This window comes from Vulpes lagopus, chromosome 5, assembly GCF_018345385.1.
Source record: "Vulpes lagopus strain Blue_001 chromosome 5, ASM1834538v1, whole genome shotgun sequence".
In the NCBI taxonomy this organism is placed as follows: Eukaryota; Metazoa; Chordata; class Mammalia; order Carnivora; family Canidae; genus Vulpes; species Vulpes lagopus.
This window is the reverse complement of record NC_054828.1, coordinates 12,338,593-12,363,756: the sequence shown is the minus strand read 5'-3', so window position 1 is coordinate 12,363,756 and position 25,164 is coordinate 12,338,593. Positions and strand designations below refer to the sequence as shown.

Genomic DNA, 25,164 nt, shown 5'->3' with positions numbered 1-25,164 from the left:
CCAATAGATCACAGCTGTTTGGCAAGGCTTCACAGGGCATACGAGGTAGGCAGGCCCTAAATGGTGAAAAATCTGCTTGTCTGGGCTATTTTAAAAATCACTGGATGTGTAAAAATTCGAGTTTGCTGCCAGTGGGCTTTGGAGCTAGCAGATCTCAGCCTGTGGTGGAGAAATAAACAAGCCGGGGCCAACAGAGGCCGAGTCCTGCCCGTTTATGCAGTGGGAGCTTAGGGACAGCCCAGGCCTGAGAGTCAGTAGATGAAGGAGTAAAGCTGCTCCTTACTTTGCCAGGCACAGTGTTGCAGAGAGAGAGGCCCTCTGTCCGAGGAGGAGGAGGAGGAGAGACCAGGGAAACTGGCCGGTCCCAGGGTAGTGACGGAGAGCTGACAGTGATGATGGAGGAGGATGTGCCACGTGGATTCCACATCTGGGGACACGTGGCAGCCCAGTGCCCCACGCAGGGCACACTCCTTCCGTGGAAGCCCCCAGACGCCCCCCTGTGTCACTTTCTTTTTAATTTATCGGCATTCTTTATATTTTCTGGATATGGGCCTTTTGTTGATCGGGAGACTGTGCAGTAATAAACACAGAGGTGGAGGCAGGAAATAGGGTGAGGCCGACTGGGCCTGGAGCCATGGGAAAGAGCTGGAACTTGGACTTGAGAACCACAGGACTAGAGTGTGGTCTCGCGCCGGCAGCCTCAGCGCTCCCTGGGACTTTGGTTAGAAAGGCAGAGCTCCATGCCCTGTCTGAGATGAGGGAAACTGAGTCATGGGGACATGGGTACATGCTCAAGCCTGGGAAGTGCTGGTGGACGGAGCCTCGGAATCCATCCACGTCCCGGTTCTGCTCCAGGGTAAATACACTCATTCCTTTGAGGTGTTCACATAACAGGGGTTTGTGTGTGTGTGTGTGTGTGTGTGTGTGTGTGTTTTCCTGTGTGTGTGTGTGCGTGTTTTCCTGTGTGTGTGTGTGTGTGTGTGTGTGTGTGTTTTCCTGAGGAGAGAGCCAAAATAGTTATGCACCTCCCAGCCTGGTGTGATACATGGCTACGTAGTCACTGAGCTCTTTGTCAGCTACGCAGGTGGCACAGCGGACAGGAGTCAGCCGCTCCCTGGGACCCTTGGAAGCCCGGTTCAAAGGTGCCTCATCTTATCTGCCTACAATTGCAAAGTTAGAGAGAAGGTCCTAGAAGTTATGGGGACCCTGCATCGAGGCTCAGAGCAGACTAACCTTGGAGATGACGAACCTGGACTCTTCTGCTCTGCGCACAGCGAGACAAGCCCGAGTAAGTACTTCACCAGACTGAACTATATACCTCCCTGGGCTGTAAAATGTGAGAAACAGAAACACACCTGCCTTACAAATATTGCTTGAGGCCACATGGGAGAAAATGCATGGGAAGGCCTGTGTGAAACACTCCACTAGTCAAGATACTGGTTTGCATGGTGATTATCATGGGTGGCAGCATCAAGAGGGATTGTGTTCTCTCTTTTTTTATCCCCCAAAGATTTTATTTATTTATTAATGAGAGACACATAGAGAGAGGCAGAGACACAGGCAGAGGGAGAAGCAGGCTCCTCGAGGGGAGCCCAATGTGGGACTCGATCCCAGGACCCCAGGATCACGCCCTGAGCCGAAGGCAGACGCTCAACCGCTGAGCCCCCCTGATGCCGCATGTTCTCTTTCTGATGTTTATTCTAAGCATCTGAAGCATCTGGATTTCTTACAAGTAAAACGTATATGTATGTAGGTTTTGAATAAAAGGCTAAAAAGATAAGACGGTTTATCAGTTTCTGGGTAGACTCTAAGAAGTAAACCTAAGATATTATGAATCAAAATGTTCCTCTCTGGGCTCCTAAGAGGGGATAACATGCCAAAATATATGTATATGTAACCAGAACATAGACATTGCAAAACTGTCCCACACAGACACACTCACGATCGTCACCAACAGTTTGCAGGCGCCGCTTCGTGGCTCTAGGCCTGAGGGCTGTTATGGAAAGGCTGAAGCCCACATGCTCGGTGGCCCAGGGGTCCCTTTGTTCTATTTGAGTCTGATAACTTTGCTTGCTCCTTTATGTCCAGAATGATTTCTTGAATTGTAACTATTATTTTTTTAAAGGTTTTATTTTTAAGTCGTCTCCAGACCCAGGGTGGGGCTCTAACTCGCGACCCCGACCGAGATCAAGAGTTGCACACTCTGCTGACTGAACCAGCTGGGTGCCCCCTGAAATTTAACTTCAAATATTTGTTCTTTTCATGGTTTTTAGTCTTCTCTGGGAATTCCAATTAGCAGAAGTTGGAGTTTTGCCTTTATTGCATTTTTAAAAAAGATTTTATCCTTTTATTTTAGAGAGAGCACGAGCAAGGGAGGGACAGAGGGAGAGGGAGAAGCAAGCTCCCCATTGAGCAGGAAGGATGTGGGGCTCAGTCCCAGGACCCTGAGATCACGACCTGAACTAAAAGAGTTGGACACTCAACTGACTGAACCACCCAGGCGCCTTCTTTTTTTTCCCCCTTTTTAATTGTTCACAATCTTCATCATCTTTTGGGCAACACCTTTCTGGAGAGTGTTCTTTATCTGCCATTTGTTTCTGCTTTTGTTTTTATAGTTTCCAATTTGCCCTTGAACATATTTTTCTTATTGTGGTAAAATATGTCACATAAAGTAGACCATTTTCATCATTTCTTAGATGTACAGCTCAGCAGTATTGAGTACATTCACAGTGTTTGGCCGCCATCTCCAGAACTTTCTCATCTTCCCAAAGGGAAGCTCTGTGCCCATTAGGCACCAACGTCCCTTTCGCCCCTCAGGTCCCAGCAACCACTCTTCTACCTCCCATCTTTATGAATTTGACTTCTCTCGCAACCACATACCAACGGAATCGTACAATATTTGTCTTTTGTGTCTGGCTTCTTTCACTGAGCCTGATGTCTTCAAGGTTCATCCATGTTGCAGCACATGTCAGAACTTCACGGTCTTTCTGAAGGCTGGATAATATTTCATTGTATACATTCTGCATGTCTATTCCATATCCCATAGGTTTTGCTTATCCATTCATCCATCGGTGGACATTTGGGCTGTTTCTACCCTTTTGGCTATTGTGACTGGTGCTACTATGAACATGCCAGTACAAATGTCTGCTGGAGTCCCTGCTTTCAGTTCTTTTGCATATATACCTAAAAGTGGAATTGCTGGTAATTCCATATGGTAATTCTGTTTTTAATCTTTTGGGTATCTGACAAGCCGTTGGCTGCACCATTTTACATTCCCACTAGCAGTGCACGAATGTTTTGATTTCTTGACAATCTTGCTAACACTTGTTTTCTGTTTTTCTGGTTTTGTTTTTAATAATCTGTATCCTAACAGGCATGAGATGTTATCTCATTGTGATTTTGATTTGCATTTCCCTGATGATAAGTGACTTGAGCATCTTTTCATGGGCTTCTTGACTATTTGTATATCTCCTCTGGAGTGACAGCTACTCAAGTCCTTTGCCCATGGGAGGCTGATTGTTTTTTGTTGTTGAGTTAATAATTTTTTTGTGTGTAGACCTTGTTTTGGTTGCCTGTTTTCATGGAACAGCTGTTTATGGGAAACTCAGATAAGGAAGAGGATAGGACTGTTCCATGCCAGGGAAACAGTTCTTTCTGATGTGGGCATTCTACATAAGTTCCTGTTTCTGTCTCCCGCAGACAGTGGAATCAGGTAGTTTTCAAACTTCACAATGCAGACTCTCTTCTCCTCTCCGTTTCGAAGACAAACTGCTTCCTACAGATACGGCTGGTCTCACTGTGTTACTTCATTTAGTCCATTGATTCTTGGATCCATTCGAATTTGGTGCCAACTTGTACACTTTATTCTCATTATTTTATTTTATTTTTTAAAATTTTATTATTTATTATGATAGTCTCAGAGAGAGAGAGAGGCATTTTATTTATTTATTCATGAGAGACACAGAGAGAGGCAGAGACATAGGCAGAGAGAGCAGCAGGCTCCACACAGGGAGCCCAATGTGGGACTTGATCCCGGGACCCCGGGATCATGCCCTGAGCCGAAGGCGGTGCTAAACCACCAAGCCACTTGGGCTGCCCATATTCTCACTATTTTAAAGAGGGATTTTATTTCTGCACTTTGGGAATGCTCTTCACCTTGAAAAGGGATTTCTTTCTTTCTTTCTTTCTTTCTTTCTTTCTTTCTTTCTTTTTCTTTCTTTCTTCCTTTCTTTCTTTCTTCTTCTTTTACAATTATTGGCATCACTTCTCCTTTTCCTGCCAAAGTCCTACTTATTTTTCTGGCTTTGGCATCCTTTAGAAAAATAGGGAAAATATTACCTATTTTTCATAGTTTCTTTTTTTAAAGATTTTAAAAAATTTATTTGAGAGAGAGAGAGAGCACGAGCAGGGGGACAGGCAGAGGGAGGAGTAGACTCCCTGCTGAGTAAGGAGTATTTTCCATAGTTTCCAATAGATGATGTCTGTATCCTTTCTTTGTTGCTTTTGAATAATTGCCAAGAGAAGCTGACAACTTGATCCATTCATCTAGCATCCATTTATCCAGAAGTCCAGCACCACCGCAGGATAATGGAGACAGAAAAGAAACTTCTGGGTCCCTCCCTCTACTTCCACCTCTTGGGCAACTTCCCCTGAGTTTTAGAGGCTCCCATGGTTCCATCCTTGTCTCTCTCCCTGCTTCTTGGCTCACCATCTTCCATGGATGCCATATGTTTACAAATTCCTAGGTCTGACTCCCTAGGTGTCTGGCTATTGCCCCTCTGAATGACTGTGGGGTCTGTTTTTCTCTTTATGAGGTAAAGCTGCATCACTTCTGGCTCAGGACCCTTTGTCATCTGTAGAGAGAGAAGTGCCAAGGAGCCATCAGAGCATCCTGACTACAGCATCCCCTGGAATCTGCCCAGGCAACATTCCCCTTCCCTCAGTAGATTCTTCTGCTCACAGCACAGTCTCAACTTACAATGAGACATGCTTGAGATTGGCAAGTGACTTGGGGCCCTCAATATGAGTGATCCCAGTTTCTAAAGAGAAGGTGAGGGTCTAAGGCCTCATTTCCACTCTCTTTCCCACAAGATCCAGCTCATACCCCTCTCATGATTTGAGACATCCCATCCAGGGCCCCTTAGCTACAGGGACCATATTTTATGAACCTCAAATCAGAGTATAGATTCAGATTGAGATGCAATGTCTGCATGGGCCCCACTGATCCCTGCAACTCTCAACTGGTAGGCTTTTGTGGTGAGTTTGGAGGTCACCTTGTGTGTTCAGGAACCCAGACATGCCTGTACTGGGTCTCAGTCCAGCCACACCCATCAATCAGTGATCCTTGAAAGAGATATTAGCACAAGAGACCACGGCAATGGGAAAGCAGAACAGCACCTGTCATTCTCTGGCTTGGGCTTGAATCTCCAGAGCAGAATTCTCTGGCAATGTAGATTTCATTATGTGGTTTAACCCAAGAGAGCCTCTCTCCCTGTAAACTCAAACCCAGATCTCAGGAGCACCCTGGCCTCTGGCTGGTGAATTGGAAGTGCCCAACCAATGAGAGAAGAAGGGGGCAACACGGATAGGCCAGTACCTCACTCTTGGGGGGTAGAGACAGGAAGCTGAGAGAGAGAGGGCTTGTGCATTTGTGTGGGATCCTTGAATGGAGGTGGCCACAGCCGTGGCCCCTCAGTGTTGGGGAATCTAAGTCAATCAGAGGAGGCCCTCTTTGGGAGAAGAGTTGCTACTTCCTCCCAGGTAGTATGACATTCTGAGCTCTCCCACAAGAAGGTACATTTCTAACTACAGAAATGGGAGGGAATCCCTGGGTGGCTCAATGGTTTAGCGCCTGCCTTCGGCCCAGGGCGTGATCCTGGAGTCCTGGGATCAAGTCCCATGTCAGGATCCCTGCATTGAGCCTGCTTCTCCCTCTGCCTGTGTCTCTGCCTCTCTCTTTATATCTTTCATGAATAAATGAATAAAATCTTTAAAAAAAAAAAGAAATGATATGGAATATGGAATATGATGATTAATGAGACTTACGTCTAATCCTAAAGGCATAAATCACAAAGTCTCAGAGATGCTTACAAAACTGGAAAGATATGGGCCCATCTCAAGGAGACCCAGCACTACCGGGCCTTAGTCCTGTTCACTCCCTCTCACTTTCTCCCACAAAATGAGGTAACTCATCTCCCCAAGAGCTATTTTAGGCCAGAACTGGGAAGATAGTCAGCAACAGTTCTGTTTTATTTTAATTTTTTTTTTAATGATTCTAAGATAGGGTTTTTTATTTTGGGCTAATCATTTTTTTTTAAAGATTTTATTTATTTGTTCATGAGAGGCACACAAAGAGAGAGAGGCAGAGACACAGGCAGAGGGAGAAGCAGGCTCCATGCGGGGAGCCCAACGTGGGACTCGATCCCGGGTCTCCAGGATCAGGCCCTGGGCCAAAGGTGGCGCTAAACCGCTGAGCCACCCGGGCTGCCCTTATTTTAATTTTTAAAAAAGGTTTTATTTAGGGGCTCCTGGGTGGTATAGCCTGTGAAGCGTCTGCCTTCAGCTCAGGTTGTGATCTCAGCATCCTGGGATCGAGCCCCACACTACGTTCCTTGCTCAGCCTGCTTCTCTCTGACCTTTTGCTTGCTGCTTTCCCTGCTTGTGCTCTCCCTGTTTCTGTCAGATAAATAAATAAAATTAAAAATAAATAAAAATAAAAACAGAAAAATAAAAAGATTTTATTTATTTGAGAGAGAGAGCACAAGCAGGAGGGAGGGGCGCTAGAGGGCTTACTATTTAGCTGGAGAGTTTGTCGTGACCAGGCGGTGAGGACTAAAGATGCCTCGTTATGGAGGTGTTTTCATTGTGAATGGAGCTCATGGTTTCTGTAACAAATCAGTAAAATGGATGATTGAAAAGTACAGGTGTAGGTCTTCCCTCCCCCCAACCTCAGCCTCTCTCCCCGAGGCTAAGCCTGCTCACCACGGGGTATACCTCCTCCCAGAATTTTCCCCTAGTCCTAGACCACGTATAATTTTTTTTGAAAATGGAGATCATGTTCTTTGCCTTTTTATTTATTTATTTTTTTACATAACAAATCCTGTGTCTCTTTCCAGGTCAGTTCGCATAGATTGGTTTTGCTCTTTTTCCTGTCTGTAAGTCTTTCTTTTATATCAGTGTGTTTTAATGTAAACACCAATACCCTACATGGTATTTCAGACTGTTTCCATTTCTCTCGATCACCTCAAGGAACTGGTGAAGGCCTTACACACGCTTCTCTGTGTACAGCAGCCATTGTGTTTGTGATGTGAGCTTCAGCATATGCACTTCATGTTTTGAGATACTCCAAATCAGCCTTCCGAGTATTGCTCCCTGCTCCAAATAAGTGCCTCAGAATACATATTCCCCTCTCTCTCAGCAACATGGGATGCTTTTATTCTTTTCTTTTTTTAAGATTAATTTATTTGAGAATGAGAGAGAGGGGAGAGAGAGTGGGGGAGGGGCAGAGAGCAAGAGAAACTCAAGTGGACTCTGTGCTGAATGTGGAGTCCTACACGGGGCTTGATCCCACAACCCTAAGATCATGAGCCAAAGCCAAGTCAGATGCTTAACCGACTGTACCACCCAGGTGCCCCAGGGATGCTCTCATTCTTTTAACTTTCACCTAAGTGGTCAACGAGATGGTTATCTTGCTGTGGTCTAGATGTGAATTTTTGGAGGCTGCTAATGATGTTAAGCATCTCTTCATATATTTATTGGCCATTTGTAGTTCTTCCTCTGTGAAACATCTTTTCAAAGAACATAAGAAAAATTTGCTTATGGAAAATGAGAACCAAAGTTGAAATATCAAGGATTTTGTTATTACCCCTAAATCTTCAAAAAAGAAGTGGTGTGGGTGAAGGCTGGGGCCAGGTTTCAGGCACAGGGAGAAGAGACATTTACTAATCACATTAAAAACCTTTAAAAATCAAAAGCAGGGGATCCCTGGGTGGCGCAGCAGTTTGGCGCCTGCCTTTGGCCCAGGGCACGATCTTGGGGACCCGGGATCAAGTCCCGCTTCGGGCTCCCTGCATGGAGCCTGCTTCTCCCTCTGCCTGTGTCTCTGCCTCTCTCTCTCTGTGTGTGACTATCATGAATAAATAGATAAAATCTTAAAAATAAAATAAAATAAAAAATAAAAATCAAAAGCATCCCATGAAGATGTGGCAAACATAAGAAAATCTACAAGTTCTTTTAAGCTTCCAGAAAACAAGCAATTCTCACATCATACGAATTGCCTAAGAAACAGAAAGTGCAGTATGTATTGAGTGTATCCTATGAAATAAATGAATATAACACTAATAATAAGCCTTGATTACATGAAAAGAAAACTATAACTCAATATTTATGACCCTAAGATGAACATATTGAATGCAGTAGGGAATATACATCTGTAGCATAGTTACAGAGATCTGCAACCACCAAGTTGGGGTTTTCACGGAATATAAGGACAATTCGATATATGGAAATTTATGCATGCAATACACTATATTCATGGGATAAATAGTAAAGAAATTATGATCATCTCCTTAGAGTCTGAAAATAACCCTACTAAAAATATTTAAATATAGAAATAAAACATAAACTTTAACATGATGAAGAGCAGTTTTTGTAAAACAGCTGGCAACGGTGAAATACTAGAGCCAGTTTCATAACATTAAATAATTGAAGAATTCAAGCTAACCCAACAAGGCATGGAACCAAAATAAGAAAAATCAGTATTGAAAAAATAAGAAAGCAACCTTGCATTATGTATTCATGAAACATTCATTCAATAACTATTATAATCAGTAAAACTTCTGAAGCACAGAGGAGTGTTAAACATGAACAATATTTCTATATAGAGTAACAAAGCGAGTTAGGAAACACAACATTGAAAGATACTATTCCTAATAGCACCAAAACAATTTGAGGTACATAGGAAATAAGTGAATACAAAACGCAAAGAGGCAACAATTCTTTCATTTTTCAAAGAAAAATGAAAACAGAGCTGCTGGGAAGCCACCTGGTGCTGCTGGGCAGGAAAGTAGCAGGTCCTTGGATTTAATCAGGAATCTATCCTGAGCCTCCTCAATGACTCATATATATATATACACATTCTACACTTACTATGACGTCAGGAAACATCCTTTATAAAGTTGAACTAGAAACACAAATAGCTCCTGGCCCCTGCAGGGGAGCTCCTGCACCCAGAAAGCAGAGGGGGACACAGAAGCCCATCACCGGCCCTGTTACTGCCAGAGCCTCCACAGTGGACAGGACGGGGTTGGTGGCATTATACATGGAAGGACTCATATGAATGACAAAAATATGAAGCTCCCAAAGTGCCACAATAAGGGATCGTTTCTATAAACATGAAGGTACACATGAAATAGCATGGAGTAGCCGTGTGGACAACAGTATAGTTTAACTCTAACACATATAGTCATGGCATGTTATTAAAAACCTGTAGAAAAGAATATGCATTTGAAAATAACGGGAAGTAAATGAACAAAATCGATAGTTATGTTATGGTACTAGTGGGGGCAATCTTCGTCAAATTACATGGGAATATATTTGGGGACAACTGGGTGGCTCGGTGGTTGAGCGTCCACCTTTGGCTCAGGTTGTGATCCCAGCACCCTGGGATCCCGCATTGGGCTCCCTGAAGGGAGCCTGCTTCTCCCTCTGCCTATGTCTCTGCCTCTCTGTGTCTCTCATGAATAAATAAAAAATCTTAAAAAAAAAAAAGGAAATATATATTTAAAGTGATTTTTGAGCCAGAAGAAAAGCTGCAACATAAGAGTCTTTAAACAAGCATAAGTGTGCCACACTGCCTGTGTAGGGAGGAAAATCATCTTCCCTCTACCCTTCTGAGTTCTTAGCCCAAGGCCCTGTAATAAAAGATTAACAAGGCGAAAACGAACAGAAGTTTATCAACATGTATACCTCATGTACATGTGGGAGTGATCCAGGGGACAAATGAGTAATTTCCGGGTGTGGCTTAGAATTCTATCTTAAATACCAATTTAATAGGAAAGGGGGTAGGAGAGGAGAAGGTAGTAGGTCTCTTAGGGGGGAGTAAATGCTTTCTGGGAAAGACCAATGGGCCCTAATAAGAACAGGCAGGAGGTATGATGGTTTGTGACAGAGTGGGTCTGGGTGTTGACTTCCAGCCTTCTCTCCTGGGAGAAGAGGCTGCTGACACTCCCAGGGCTGGCGATCTGTGACAATTGAGCTCTTTTTGGAGGATCTGTTTTTAGGCAGATGAGGGGAGTTCATAGAAAGCCTCTCCCTGCATGTGCTGTATTTCGAGTGCCTTCAGCTCAAAATAATCAATATCCCAAAGCAGCATGTCTCACAGTGATATTTTCTGTCACCTTTCACCTACCTGGTTAAAACAACTAACCAGCCAATGAACTCATGGTTATGGAGGTTTAAGCAGAGACTGGACAACACTGCCAGGATTGTAGATTGTGATAAAAATAACATGACTTTGATCATCTTTGTGATTGTCATTGGGTTATTGGATGATTATCGGAAGACTTGGTGACTTAACATGTAATATCACAATTTGAAAAGCCCTTCACCAATCTGCTTTGCCACTAGAAACCTAAGAGGTCACCAGTTTCACCAATTGTTTGGTTAAAATCATTAGGCCAAAAGGATGTGAAATTTTCCGGACATTAAGATTTTTTATGTATCCTAACCTTGTTTTTTTTTTTTTTTATCCCCAATGTTATAACTAGATAGTCCATTTTGGTGGCCCATCATCAAACATTTTCGGGACAATATGACTAGAGAAGAAATGCACTACATACTCTTTGATGCAAAGGCTTGGGAGATGCTGGTGCAGAGAAGTGGTCTGGACAGGTAATCCTAGAACGGTGATGTGGTGGGGAAATCACCAGAATGTGCGAACGTGAGGGCAGGAGTTTGGGCAGATGTGCTTGGGGCCCAAATCCCAGCCTCTAGAATAGCGTCTGGCACAGACCCGACTCCCAGGATATTTGAATGGGAAAAGGAAATCTGATTGTTAATATCCCAGATTCTGTTACTAGGCTGTTGCCAGCTCCACGGTAGGGCAAATGTGCTCCATCCAAGTTGGCTGAAGAGCTGGTCATGCTGTCTCGTGTACCGCCCTTTGCCATTGGAAATGGGGTGGGGGTGGGGGATTTACACATCCTCATAAAACATTTTCTTAGGAAAGCAAATTTAAAACCTTTGATTAAAACCTTTGGTAAGCACATTAATAGGTGCCGAGGTCCCCGGCCTCTTGGCCGATGGATTCCTAGATGCAGAATTGGTTTCCTTTTCTCCCTCCTTGCTCATGTCACCAGAACGTTGAGGCCTTGAGACCCAAACTCCTGGGACTCCTCTTCACAGCCTCTGCCTGGGTATCTGGGGTCTCTGGTAGCGCCGGGCTGCAGCCTCCTACGGGCTAGGATGGAGCCTGCGGCCGGCCTAGCAGAGGCCCAAGTGTCCGTAAGTCCTACAAAATGAGCTGCAGGGCCTCCCCCAAGCTCTTGGTGGTAAAATCTTCCTGAGACGTGCAAACTGCAGTTGCCCGTTCTTTTAGGATGGGAGCAGGCCATTCCACGCACCTCTGACCTGGGCCCAGCTCCCCCTTATCTGCCCCTCTTCACTCGTCAGAGCCCCACTCTTGGCGCTCAGTAATCCCCAGGATCACTCAGAACAAAGCCCCTCACCTTGGCTGCTGGCGGCTGAGCCCAACTTGGACCACCGTTGATTAGGCCGCTTCCACTGCGCCTGCGCCCCGGCCAGTCTCCCCGCTCTGGGGCAGGCAGAAAGGTGGTTTTCCCTTTCTCGAGGCAATAGTGACCTCAACCAGCAGGTGAGGCCAACTAGAGGCTTCTGGAAAGCTGGCGTCCTGTGCTCTTACCCTGCTTCCATCACACACTGGATCGTCCCGTAGGAGAGTCCCCTCGCCCAGGGAGGCCAGCGGCCTGCCCAGTGACGGAGGCTTGGGCCCACTGACGGAGCACAGGTGGCAGCTGGCCACTGGCCTTCTCGGTGGACCTGCAGGGAGCATCACGGGCCAATGCAGCATTCGTTCTCAGAGCCCAGATATGTGTCGAGATGCTCCTGTGAAAGCAGTCTGGCCACTCTCCCAGCTATGGCAGGGGCCTGGACGCCTCTTCGCCACCTCTGCCCAGATGAGCTGGGGAGTCTTCTGCTTCTAACTCTAAGATTTGGGTTGGAGGTGGGCTGAACTTTTGGGTTACGGAGATGTCCCAAAGAAAACTCTAAGTAAGTCTTTGTTAAAGAGCAACGTGGTGTCGGGGAAGGATGTCTGAGGGCTCCTGCCACTTCCCTGGACGGGGGTCAGTTGGCTGGTCCACCTGAGGCTGCTGATGGCCTTGCTCAGGGAGCAGAGGACTCTAAAGCCATTGTCAACAATTCCTTTTTGGAGGCCTTGGGGCTGCTTGGCCTTACTGTGGTTTTCCCATGAGCCCTGCCATCTTTCCCAAAGCCCAGTTTCCCTGGAGCCTGTGCCTGCTCTGCGGTAGGTACTCAAGTTGGACAGACCGGAACACACCTAAGGGTCATACAAATCATACAAAACAGGGATTCTGTTTCGTGCTGTAGGCCTCTGGTTACAAGCGTCCTGCACGGCCCACTCGCATCCACTTGGGAAGCCCCCAATCCAGCAGTGATTCTTAAACGTAGTGCTTGCAGAACTCTGCTGTTCCGGAGCTAGACCGAACCGATTCCGCAGGAAAATGGAATGATGGTGGTCTTCTCTCCAAAATATAAGAGACATTTGAGTTAATGGGGGGAATTTTCTGAGTTGTACATGTTTCCATTCTTCATCAGTTCTTCTGAAGACTACCGGCTTCTCCCACTTGTCTGTGAAAAGAGTAGAAGCTGCTGTGTCTAAGCATGACCACTCTTGTTAGAAATCCACTTTCAGTTTCCAAAATGACACAAAACTGTCAAACCAACTGGCAAACAATGAGCCCTCCTCTATGGAAGACTTCATATTTCGGGTCCCCTTGGAGGGTCTCCCTCCTTTTTCTTTGGAAGTGTAGGTTACTTTTGTTAATTTTCTGAATTAATTCTAATACACACCCATGATACAAAACCTCAAAGGAACAGAGAGGCAAACAGTAAAAAAGAAATCTCCCTCAAAGCTTTTCCCCGCTCCCCGGCTCTTTCCACAGAAGCAACCACAATTTCCAGGTGGATCCACCCCTGCCTTTTTTAAATGTTTTTTAAAGATTTATTTATTTATTTATTTATTTATTTATTTATTTATTTATTTATGAGACACATAGAGAGAAGCAGAGACACAGGCAGAGGGAGAAGCGGGCTCCTCGAGGGGAGCCTGATGAGGGACTCGATCCCAGGACCTTGGGATCATGCCCTGAGCCGAAGGCAGATGCTCCACCACTGAGCCACCCAGGCGCCCCCAAATAGATCCCCTTTTAACATAGAAAAGGAAAATCAAGCCATCTCCTCTATAGGTTGTTAGGACTCTTATCTCACAAGCTGTTATATATTCATAAGTTATATATGTATGTGCATATATATATATAGATTGATTAAGAAAATATTATAAAAGTCAGGAATGCTCTTAGGGTTTATTGTATTCATCACATTACTCTCCATATCAGCCAGAGGAGAGCTGCCCATGGGTGAACAGACTAGGAAGCCAGTCTGGACGTGCAGAGGGATTGCTTCAACTGTGTGACACACGGTCACCTAGGGGTTCTGGCCACAGAGAGGGACCCTCTCTCACGATGCTCCCCCATTGTACCTTAATTCTCAGGGCCCTGCTCCCTGTATGTCAGAGAACTCAGATGACCTAGAAGTTTTTAGCTTACTGGTGAGAGTTGGAAAAATAATCCCAGAGGAGGAGAAATAATCACATGATGTGGACTGTCCACAGGGATGAGGCCAACATGCTGCACCATATCCTGATGGAAGAGCTGATGCAAAATAAGGAAGCATCCATGCTGGAAAACCTATCAGAGGAGGAAAAAATATTTCTCTACTGGTTTCCCCTGCAGAAGAATAAGCTGAAAAAGAATATCAGAGAACTCCATGCTCTCGCAGACCAAGTTGATGCAATGCATAAGACGTTCACCAAGACCAGCCTGGTGGCCAGCTCCTCAGGCACTGTCTCTGGAGTCATGAGCATCTTGGGTTTTGCCCTGGCACCCGTGACAGTAGGGGGGAGTCTGATGCTCTCAGCGGCTGGGCTGGGCCTGGGGGTAGCAGCCGTTGCCACCAACACGTTGACGAGTATCTTAGAAAGGAACAGCAATTCGGCAGCCAGAGACAGAGCCAGCAGACTGGTGCCTGTTCCAGCCATGACAGTACATGATAGCTCTGAAGAAAGGGGGTGCTCTGAAATCAGCGCTGCTTTGTTGTGTATTGATAAGTGTGTCAGAGCCTTCAAGAACCTCAAGGAACTTCGGGCCTTCCAGATGGCCAAAGCCAATTCTGGCTTCATGGCCAAGGTCAATAAATTCATCGCCATGAGCCATATCCCCTTCTGGAGGACGGGAGGACTGCAGAGAGCTGTTGGAGCCTCGGTTATGCCCATGACCAAAGTTGCCCGACTGCTGGGTGCTGCTGGGGCTGGCCTCTCCCTTATGCAGGACTTGAGAAGCCTCCGGCAGAGCTGGACGCACCTGGAGGAGGGAGCAAAGGCCAAGACTGCTGAGGAGCTGAGGGCTGTTGCTGGGGCACTGGAGCAGGAGCTGGACCAGCTCACCCAGCGCTACGAGCTGATCATCCGGGGACAGGGCCAGCCGAAGAGTCAGGAGGTAGGAAGGGGTGCTCAGGGCCCATGTGGTCACGGTCCCCTGGAGCATCTGGGGCGCTGAATAGGTAGATGCATCAGCAGATGTATGATCAGAGCTTTCTGCGGAGAGGACAGTCCCCACACCCCTCAGCTAAACCAGGCCCCCCCTGTTCTCTCCAGAATCCCTTCTTTCTCTCTCAAAGTGCTGACCAGCACTCTTCTGAACTCACCCATTTCGTGTAGGTATCACTGTCTGTCTGTCCTCCCGTCCAGTGTACCCACTGGGAGGGCAGGGATGCGGCCCCAGCACCCAGCAGGGCCGGGCATACCGCAGGGGGGCCACAGATGGGGCTCGAATGGCACAAGGGCGGCACCCCAGGATACAGGTGACATTTCAGATGAGTTGGGAAAGGATTTGTATTTGAAAAACAGTTTCTATTTCTAGACTCTCTTATTTAGGGACATTAAATATGCAGCTGTAGAAACTGAAAACCACTCCCAGGAAAAGTAAGGAGAATTTCAAAACTCCTGTTTAATTTTACAGGGAGTATGGATTAGGACTGGGTAGCAGGGCCACTGCCTGGGATCCTGGAAAGGGACACACCAGCCTTTGCTGAGGGTGTGAAGGTTCATAATCATAAATTCTTTTTTTTTTAAGATTTTATTTATTTACTCATGAGAGACACAGAGAGAAAGGCAGAGACACAGGCAGAGGGAGAAGCAGGCTCCCTGCGGGGAGCCCGATGCAGGACTCGATCCCAGAACCCCAGGCTCACACCCTGAGCCAAAGGCAGACACTCAACCACTGAGCCACCAAGGCGTCCCTCATAATCACAAATTCATTCATTCATTCATTTGTTCATTTAACAGATTTTAATTAACTGAGGATCATACCAGGGACCCAGGACTTAAACAAGTATTTCCAAACTTGTCTGCAAGTTGGAATCACCTGGGAAAATTCAACAACTACTGATGAGTGGACAGGTCCAATGTGTCTCCAGGGACTGGGATTTCATTGAGCTGGGGTGTGACCTGGATTTGGGGAGTTTTAAAGGATCTCCTGTTAATTCTATTGTGCAGTCGAGGTTGGGAATCATTGCTTAAAGCGTGAGGGGTTCTTACTCTAGCATTAATATACTTTTAGTCTCTGGGTACCTATTCTCCCTTCTTAATGACTGAGGGCAGATTTGGGGGTAAACTATGAAACACTAGGATTCATATCCTTTTTTTTTTTTTTAAGAATTGTATTTATTTATTCACGAGAGACACAGAAAGGGAGAGAGAAAGGCAGAGACACAGGCAGAGGGAGAAGCAGGCTCCATGCCCGATGCAGGGCTCGATCCTGGGACTCCAGGATCACGCCCTGGGCCAAAGGAGGTAGCTAAACCGCTGAGCCACCCAGGGATCCCCTAGGATTCATATCCTAAAGGGCCTGGCCTGCCTTCCCCCTTGCCTGTCACAGAGTACAAGCTCAGGTCAGCTTGAGGGAAGACACAGTCTCTGTTCTAACAGCCATGGGGACCTAGCAAGAGAGAGACCCTAGACAAGCCATTAACAAGAAAGAGAGGTAAACGGTAGGACACGAAGATAATGGGGTACCGCAGGGGCCCCTCCAGGCTCTCACACCTGCGAGGTGGGCAGGCTGCGGGGAGGGAAGCTGGTGCCTCCAAGCGTTCCTGGGCTTGTGTCTTTGCCACTCACCTCCCTGAGCCCTGTGCGCACCCGGCTGGTGCATTTGCAGCCTGGGGTGGGGGGGGGGGGGGGTCATTCGCGAAGCCGGTAGATGCACAGACTCTCACTGAGCACCTCTGTGCCCCGCAGCACGCCAGGCCCGGCCGCGCACAGGACACACAAGGATGGGGCACGGGAAGCAAGAGCGCCACCAATGCCAGCTCCCACGTGTCGAGACGCCCAGGGGCCAACCTTCGGGAAGGTCCCAATGGTGCCACGGAAGTGAGTAAACTTACTCCTTTTTCCTTTCCACCGGACCTGGTCTAGCTGCCTCCAGGGAACCCTGGTTTAGCAGAGGCAAAATACAAGTCTCCCACTACGAAAACTCCGGGTAGGGAGATTTCTGCTTGCAACGATTGAATGATGATAGAAGGAAGACCTGTAGGGGCCCAGGACAATCCCTGGGGACTCCAGAAACGCTTGGGTTGGGAAGGAAGTTTCTGAGAGACAGGATTTTCTGTGTGAACAGATGGGCTTGGAGGCCAAGAAGGCCTAAATATTCATGCTAATTTAGGCTGAGCTTGGGCCACATTTAAAATATCTCTTTTCCAAATTTTTAAAAAATTAATTATTTATTTATTTTTAAAGATTTTATTTCTTTATTCATGAGAGACACACACACACACACAGAGAGAGAGAGAGAGAGAGAGAGAGGCAGAGACACAGGCAGAGGGAGAAGCAGGCTCCATGCAGGGAGCCTGACATGGGACTCGATCCTGGGTCTCCAGGATCACGCACCAAGCCAAAGCAGACACTCAACCACTGAGCCACCCACGCATCCCCCTTTTCCAAATTGTATACAACTACCCAGCACATTCAAAGTTAAAACTTTTTTTAAAAGATTTTATTTTAGAGAGAGAGAGTGAGAGAGAGCATGCATGCAGGGGAAGGGCATAGGTGAAGGGAGAGGGAAAGAATCTCAAGCAGACTCCAGCTGAGTGTGGAGTCCAACAAGGGTCTCCATCTCATGACCCTGAGATCATAACCTGAGCTGAAACCAAGAGTTGGAAGCTTAACAGACTAACCCATCTGGGTGTTCCTAGAATTAAAACTTTAATAAATTCCTTTATTTTATTTTTTAAAAAATTTATTTATTTATTCATGAGAGACACACAGAGAGACACAGGCAGAGGGAGAAGCAGACTCTCCAAGAGGAGCCCGATGTGCAACTCGATCCCAGATCCCAGGATCACACCCTGAGCCAAAGGCAGATGGTCAACTGCTGAGCCACCCAGGTGTCCCCTTTATTTCATTTTAAAGTTTTATTTATTTATTTGAGAGAGAGTGCACCAGCGGAGGGGGGTGGGGGAGGGCTAGGGGCAGGGAGAGAGGGAGAAGCAGACTCCCCACTGAGCAGGGAGCCCCGCTTGGGGCTCAATCCCATGACCCTGGGACCATAAACTGAGCTGAAGACAGACACTTGACTGAGCCACCCAGGTGCCCCCCAAACCTCCTTATTTTATTATTTTTTATTTTTAAAAATATTTTATTTATTCATGAGAGACACACAGAGAGGGAGGCAGAGACACAGGCAGAGGGAGAAGCAGGCTCCGTGCTGGGAACCTGATGCGGGACTCAATCCTGGGACTCCAGGATCACGCCTTGGGCTGAAGGTGGCGCTAAACCGCTGAGCCACCTGGGCTGCCCCCAAACCTCTTTATTTTAAAATAAACTGTGCTTGGAGCACCCGGCTGGCTCAGTTGGTATAGCATGTGACTCGATCTCGGGATTGTAAATTCCAGCCCCCCTTTGGGTGTAGACATTACTGAAAATGAAATCTTAAACTCTGATTTGTAACTCCTTCCCCCCTTCACCTCTGCCCTCACCCCTTCTCTCATCAGCCCAGACTCAGGGGTCTTTGGCCTGCAGTCCATTTCTCACGCCTAGATTTGACCTCCATCCCCAGAGCCCTGCAAGGAAGAGTCAGAGATTTGTGAAAGGCTATTACTGAAAGTTATCCCTTCATGCTGCAGAATTTATAGTTGTGACAAACTGGACATGGTTAACATGGTCCAGCGCTAGGAGACTGGTCAAAGACACCTGTTCCTCCACTTGAGAGAACTTTAGGTAGTACCTATCAAAAAGGTGTTCCCGAGAGCCAGTTATTGGATTAGTATGGAAAACATCTATGCCAACTTTGGTGAGAAAAGCAGGATAAAAGTGCCATATACACTTGTTCACCTCGTATCTAAGTGGGGGAGACAGAGTAAGGCCCCCAGCAGCCCCCTCTATCTGGAGGGGATGTGGTTATGTTTTCCTTCTTTCTGCCTGTCTATACTTGTCAAGTTTTCTATTGGGTGTACTACTGTTTTATGAAATGGAAAGAATAGATGATAAGTATTGACATCAAAATAACAGATTTAAAAAAAAATTTTTTTTTAATTTATTTATGATAGTCGCACACAGAGAGAGAGACAGAGGGAGAAGCAGAGGGAGAAGCAGGCTCCATGCACCGGGAGCCCGACGTGGGATTCGATCCCGGGTCTCCAGGATCGCGCCCTGGGCCAAAGGCAGGCGCCAAACCGCTGCGCCACCCAGGGATCCCCAAAATAACAGATTTTTTTACAAAGGAAGACCAACCGCTAGTCTTTGGGTCTTAATTTAGTTTCTTAAATCACTTGAATGAACACAGCCTCCTCCTCACCACTGAATGAAACCATAGTGGGAAGAGAAGGAAACTGTTTTCTGGGAAGACTAGTTCCCATGATGTTAGCAATGGCTGGAGACCCAGAAAGTCTAAGTCTTTTGGGTTCTTGGACCCAATTCCAATGGATGTGTATGTGTGTGTGACCAACATGGTAAGGTGGCAAATGCTTGACTGTTCTACTGTAAGAAGAGCCTAGGCTAACATAACTGACTTATGACCCTGTTTTGCAGAAGTTGACCAACTACCAGAGTGGCTAAGATGGGAGTAATCCAGGAAGGATTCTCGAAACTGTGCAGAAGGGACCGGGAGTGAACAAAAGTTATCCCTGTGAGTGAGGACACACTCCGAGGTCTCCTTGAATTCGTCATGCTTACATTCTTGAACATGTATCCCATGAAGAGATGTGCTTGCTCAGAAAGGAAGCCACCTGCATTTCCCTATATCCAGTTAGCATAGTTCATTCAACATACATGCTGACCCCTTGTCCTTACACATGCCCAACCTCCAACCCTCTGGGTAGCAGTTCTGAGGCTTGTTTAGTCGTCTCGTGAATAAACTCTTTCTTTGATGCATAATCCATGTCTCAGTGACTGGCTGTGCTGTGCACCGGATAGAACTCGGGTTCGGTTCCACATGTGCATGCACTGGGGGAGGCCTCCACACATCCACAGGCAATTCTGTGTAACCAGCAGTGGTCCAAGAATTTAGTCCAATTCTGACATTATCTACTCAGGAGATGGCATCTCATTCCAAGGTGAGGGTTCAGTCCCATGAGTACACCTTCCACTTCAGAGGCCAATCACAACTCTAAGTTGTTCTCTGTGCTTCTGACTGACTGGTTTTCAATCAGAGGCTCTCACAAATCCCTTTTTGGATTTGATTAATTTGCTACAGCAGCTCACAGAACTCAAGAAAATCATTCACTCACAAGATTGCTGACTTATTAAAAAGGAAATTAAAGAATATGAATCGGCAGCCAGATGAACACATACATAGGGCAAGGACCTGAACAAAGAGGCTTCTGTTCTTGCTGAAGTTTGGGGCCCAGCACGGTGGCACATGGAAGTGTTCTGTTTCCCCGACCTGGAAGGTCTCCGAACCCTCTCCTTTTTGGGATTTTATGGAGGTTTCATTATAGAGGCCTTGGTCATTGGTTGATTCAACCTTTAGCCTCTCTTCCTTCCCAGGAAATCAGGGGGTAAGGCTGAAAGTTCCAACCCTCTGTTCATGGTTGGTTCCCCTAATAACCAGCCCCCATCCTTAGGTATTTCCCAAAGTCACCTTGTGATTGTCAACTCAGCCGTGGTGGACTCACCACGTGCTGTGAACAAGTCACTCATGCCACCTTGAGGTCTCTGAAGTGTTTTCAGGAACTGAGGACAAGAAACCAAATATTATAACACAAGGTGTACCCATTGCTCTTATTAGTCAGGAAATTTCAAGGGTTTTGAGAGCTGTGAGACAGGAATTGTAGATGAAGACCAAATATATGAAAAGTATATTTTGGTCATCTGAATGAATGACCGAATATATATATTTCTTATAAATCACAGTATTGCTCTTACATAGACCCCAATCTGTTCATCCATCCATATCATCTATCCATCTGTCCATCTATGCACCACCCATCTACTCATCCTTCCATCCATCCATCCATCTTATCTAATCATCTGTCCATCTATCCATTCAATCATCCATCTACCCACCCACCCATCCAGATACTCCCTGAATACCTACCATGTGAGAGGCACTTTTCTAAGTAGCTGGGGTAAAGCAATGAACAAAACACAACCCTACCTTCATGGGGTTTATATTCTCATGGTGGGAGAGGCAGATAAGAAACACAATAAAGTAAATCATACAGTGTAATATAAAGTAATGGATGTTAGGGAGAAAAATAAATCTGGGAAGGAGGATACAGAGTGTAGGGTGGGGCTAGAGAGCAATTTTAAATAAGATCATCAGAGAAGATCTCTGAGAAGCTTTTATCTAAGCAAAGATATGAGGATGGGAAGGAAGCTAGCTAAGAAGATATCTGGGAGAAGAACATTCCAGACAGAGGGACAGCAAAGGTGACATAGGTGGCAGGTTTAGGGAGCTGCGAGGAGGCTGTGTGCCAGGAGCAGAGTAATGGCTTGGGGAGCACGAAGGGATGGTAGGAGATGAGGTCAGAAAGGCAACTGGAGGCCCCAAGGTACAGTGTATTATAGGCTATGGTAGGGTAGAATTTTGCCGTTTATTGAGTGAGATAGGAAAACATTGAAAGGTTTCAAGCAGAAGGGTGACATAGTCTATCTTAGATTTTAACAACATCGCCCTGGCTATTGTGTGGGAAAGAGATCATAGGGGCAAGGCTCTAACAGGGATACCAGTTAGCAAGTTACTGAAACACTCCTTGGGAGAGAGGATAGTGGCTTAAAGCAGTATGGTAGCTTTAGACGTGGTAAGAAGTGTCAGATCCTGGACCTATTCTGAAGGTAGAGCCCATAGGATTTGCTCATGGGCTGGATGTGTGGTCTGAGAGGAAAAGAGCCAAGATGATGCCAAGGTTTTAGCCTGAACAACTGACCATTACCTGAAATAGGTTTTGTGGGGGGTAGGAATGTAGGGTAAGATCAAGTTGCTCAGTTTGGACATGTTAAGTTTGAGACACCCAACAGACAAGCAAGTGGAGATGGTGAGCAGATGGTAAGACGTGTAAATCTAGATTCAGGATGTTGGATCTCCAACAAGATATTGGTCAGAATACAAATTTATAAATAGATGATACTTAAAATCATAAGAGTGAGATTATCAAAGACTTGAATGTATGTAAAAAGGGTAAATGTACAAGGTCAGTGCCCCGGGGTCCCCTGGCTTGTGGAGGATGGGGGAAGGGGAGGAACCATCAAGGAGATAGAGAAGGAGCAGTTGCCAACATTGAAAAGGGAACCAGGGTTGGGGTGTCCAGGGAGCCAAGTGAAGAAAGCCTCAAGGATGATGAGCCTGAATCTGATTTAGCAACCTGGATGCCATTGGTGACCTTGACAAAAGCAGTCATGGTGGAATGACAGAAGACAAAAGCTTGACTGGAGAGGGTTTAAGAGAAGGAGGAAGGAAACTGGAGACAAAGTATAGACAAAGCTTTTGAATTTTGCTGGAGAATCATCCAGAAAAATGGGGCAATTGGGGAGGGGGTTTGGAGGGGAAGCAGGGAGTGAGGTCAAGAAAGGAAATGACATTTCTTAAGATAGAAGAAATACTGGGGCACCTGAGTGGTGCAGTTGGTTCAGGGTGTGATTCTTGGTTTCGGCTCAAGTAGTGATCTCAGGGTCGTGAGGTCCATGCTCAGCATGGAGTCTGCTTAAGATTCTCTCTCCCTCTGTCCCTCCCTCCATCTAAAAATAAATAAATCTTTATAGAAAAAAAGAAATCCTAACATGGTTCTGTGATGGTGGGGATGCCCCAATAACGAAGAGATGGTGATGCCAATGTCCAGTGTGTGCCTCTTGCTCTTTGAGCTCCGGGTGCCCATGTTGGACTACAAGCTAGACTGGAACCCTGTTTCTAGACTTTGCATACCTGCCTAGACCTCTGGGTCAACTCCACCCTATTTCCCCCGCATGTCTTGCAAAATGGTTGTTGGAAATACAGGGCAACTCAGCGATATGATTGGGTGTATGACATTCTATAGGTAAGTTCTCATATTTTAGGAGAGTACAGTCCTGGAGAATCTCTGATACTATTTCCTATTGGCAGTAAGGTTCATTCCAACCTTTCCAACCTGAGGAATCCTTGTCCACATCCAGAAATTCCTCGATTCTGTTCTTTCTCCTTTCAAAACAGAAAAGAGGAAAGAATACTGATGGTTTACTCTGAACTAGGAATTCTGCTAAATGCTTTACCAAATTTACTGAATCATAGCCCATAGTTATTGAATACTTGGCACCCTTTAGACACTGTGCTAAGTACTCTGTAAATAAGGTCCTATTTCATCCTTGTGATCGACTACTACCGTGGTACATCTATCGTCTTCCAATCTAGAGTTAGTGCACAGAGGCATTGAATCGTCCAAGGTCGACCAGTGAGCAGGTTGGCAGCTCAGGGCTGGAATGCAGAGTCCTTTTGACTCTTGTCTCCCTGCCCATAATCACTACCCTACACTGCCCTGGTTAGGTGTCCCAGTTAGGAAATGGGTGACTTCCTCAAGGTCACACCATTAAGGAGCAGTAGGGCTGGAATTTGTACATGTCTGTGTTTGTAGGCCCGAGGCAGACATTTTAAATTTGTTGATGTGAGCCAATTCTGACATCACCCACTTTTAAACATTATGGGGAGATTTAGTATTTTTTACCCTTGCATGCATGCGTGCGGGCACACACACACGCACACCCCAAAATTAACATTTACATTCAGTCTGTACTTGGTGGGAGATTTTTCACAAGCACTGATCTAAACTCTTCCAGAGATTTCTGGAGCCTTGTGATCTGTCAAAGGCAAGAGTCAGCCAGTTATAGCCCACGGGCCAAATTGGGCCCACCGCCTGTTTTTGTGAATAAAGTTTTCTTGGAGCAGAGCCACGGCCCTTTGTTTGTGCACAGCCTCTGGCTGCCTTCCTGCCGTAATGGCAGACTTGAGAAGTTGTGACAGACCAGGTGGTCTGCCAAACGTAAAATACTGATTATCTGGCACTTTACAAAAAGCTTGCTGACGCCGGGTCTAAATGTTTCAAGAGAAGCAGCTTTTGAGCATCTGGAATTCTGGCTTTTGAAATGAGAAACTGCCACCCATGAACTGGGAAGTCAGTTCCAAAACCCAGAAGAAACCAAGCGGTGATGGTGAAGCCGCAGTGGTCCTGAGAGCACTCTTCACTACTGTCCCCTTGGGCTGCAGGCTCGGGGGACAGCCTGGAGGGCAGCTTTCCCGTTAGCCTGCAGGGAGGCCTGCAGACAGCTGGGCCTGGAGCTGAGCCAAGTCCCCTCCTGCCTGCCCCAGATCTCCCCGGCCTCCTTCTCCCGTAGACCAGTTGCAGCACAGAGCCCAGGATGGTGGGGTAAGGCAATCCCAGAGGCAAGAGGGAGGGCTGGGCTCGAGCATGGGAAAGCACTTAGTGCCATCAGGGAGCGTTTCCTCCTCCCTTTCTGGGGGGGCCGGCGGGGGCAGGGGCCAAGGATGATCATCTTCGGCTCTCTTTCAGCTGGGGTTGCTCATTATTGATTCTAAGCCTGGAAAGCTGATGGTCTGAGCCAGAACCGTAGGGCGCCCCGAGTTTAGAATTTCACTCAGTGAAAACAGACGGCTTCCATGGAGATGGAGCGGGAGAGAATCTGAGAGCCTGTGAGGTGGCCCAGGTGCACAGAGCCACGGCCCTTGCATACAGCTGCTCGCTGACCCAGACGAGCCGGCTGCCCCCTTCCTTGCGTTTATGGAAAAATGTATTGACATTATTTTTTAGACGGGTTTTAGAGCAAAACGGAGTGGAAGTACAGGGTTCCTGCCTGCCCCCTCTCCCAACCCAACACAAGCGTGGGGAGTGTGTGACCGTTGGCCAGGCCGCACCGAGACATTAATACCAGCCTTCCCAGGCGAGCTTTCTGGTTGGCTGTCTCTCACAAGACCTCTAGATGATGTCTCCAGGCTTTGAGGACATGGTAGGATCCCAAATCATTTAGTGTGGAGGTTTCCAGCCAGGGTGCAGGCCAGCACTGCCTTCCTCCTCACCAAACCCAGAGGCCCAAGCCTCACCCAGGCCCCCTGCATCAGAAGCTCCCAGCATGCAGCCTGGGAGTGTGAATGGGGGCTCCGGTGTGCAGTTCTGGTTGGGAACTTCCAGGCCACAGCTTAGGACTGGATCAAGTAGTTTCCAAAAACTGATGCACCATTTTCTGGACAAGCCCTTGGGGGGTGCTGGGTTTTGATATCACTTGGACAAAACGTTGGTACGACTGTCCTGAGGCTTCTTTATGGGGTTCAGCAGGCGCAGAGGCCAATTATGGACTGAGAAGGAACATTGCTC

At 46.7% G+C, this 25,164-nt stretch overlaps 1 protein-coding gene across 1 annotated transcript; it reads left to right on the top strand.

Annotated features, from left to right (window-relative positions):
- The first annotated feature begins 4 nt into the window (after positions 1-4).
- On the top strand, positions 5-19,744 carry APOL5 (apolipoprotein L5). Its single transcript, XM_041756628.1, has 6 exons — positions 5-856; positions 1,077-1,288; positions 10,767-10,890; positions 13,931-14,813; positions 16,613-16,744; positions 19,400-19,744. Exons 1-6 carry the CDS (start codon positions 780-782, stop codon positions 19,424-19,426), a joined length of 1,455 nt encoding a protein of 484 aa, XP_041612562.1. The 5' UTR covers positions 5-779; the 3' UTR covers positions 19,427-19,744.
- The last annotated feature ends 5,420 nt before the right edge of the window (positions 19,745-25,164 follow it).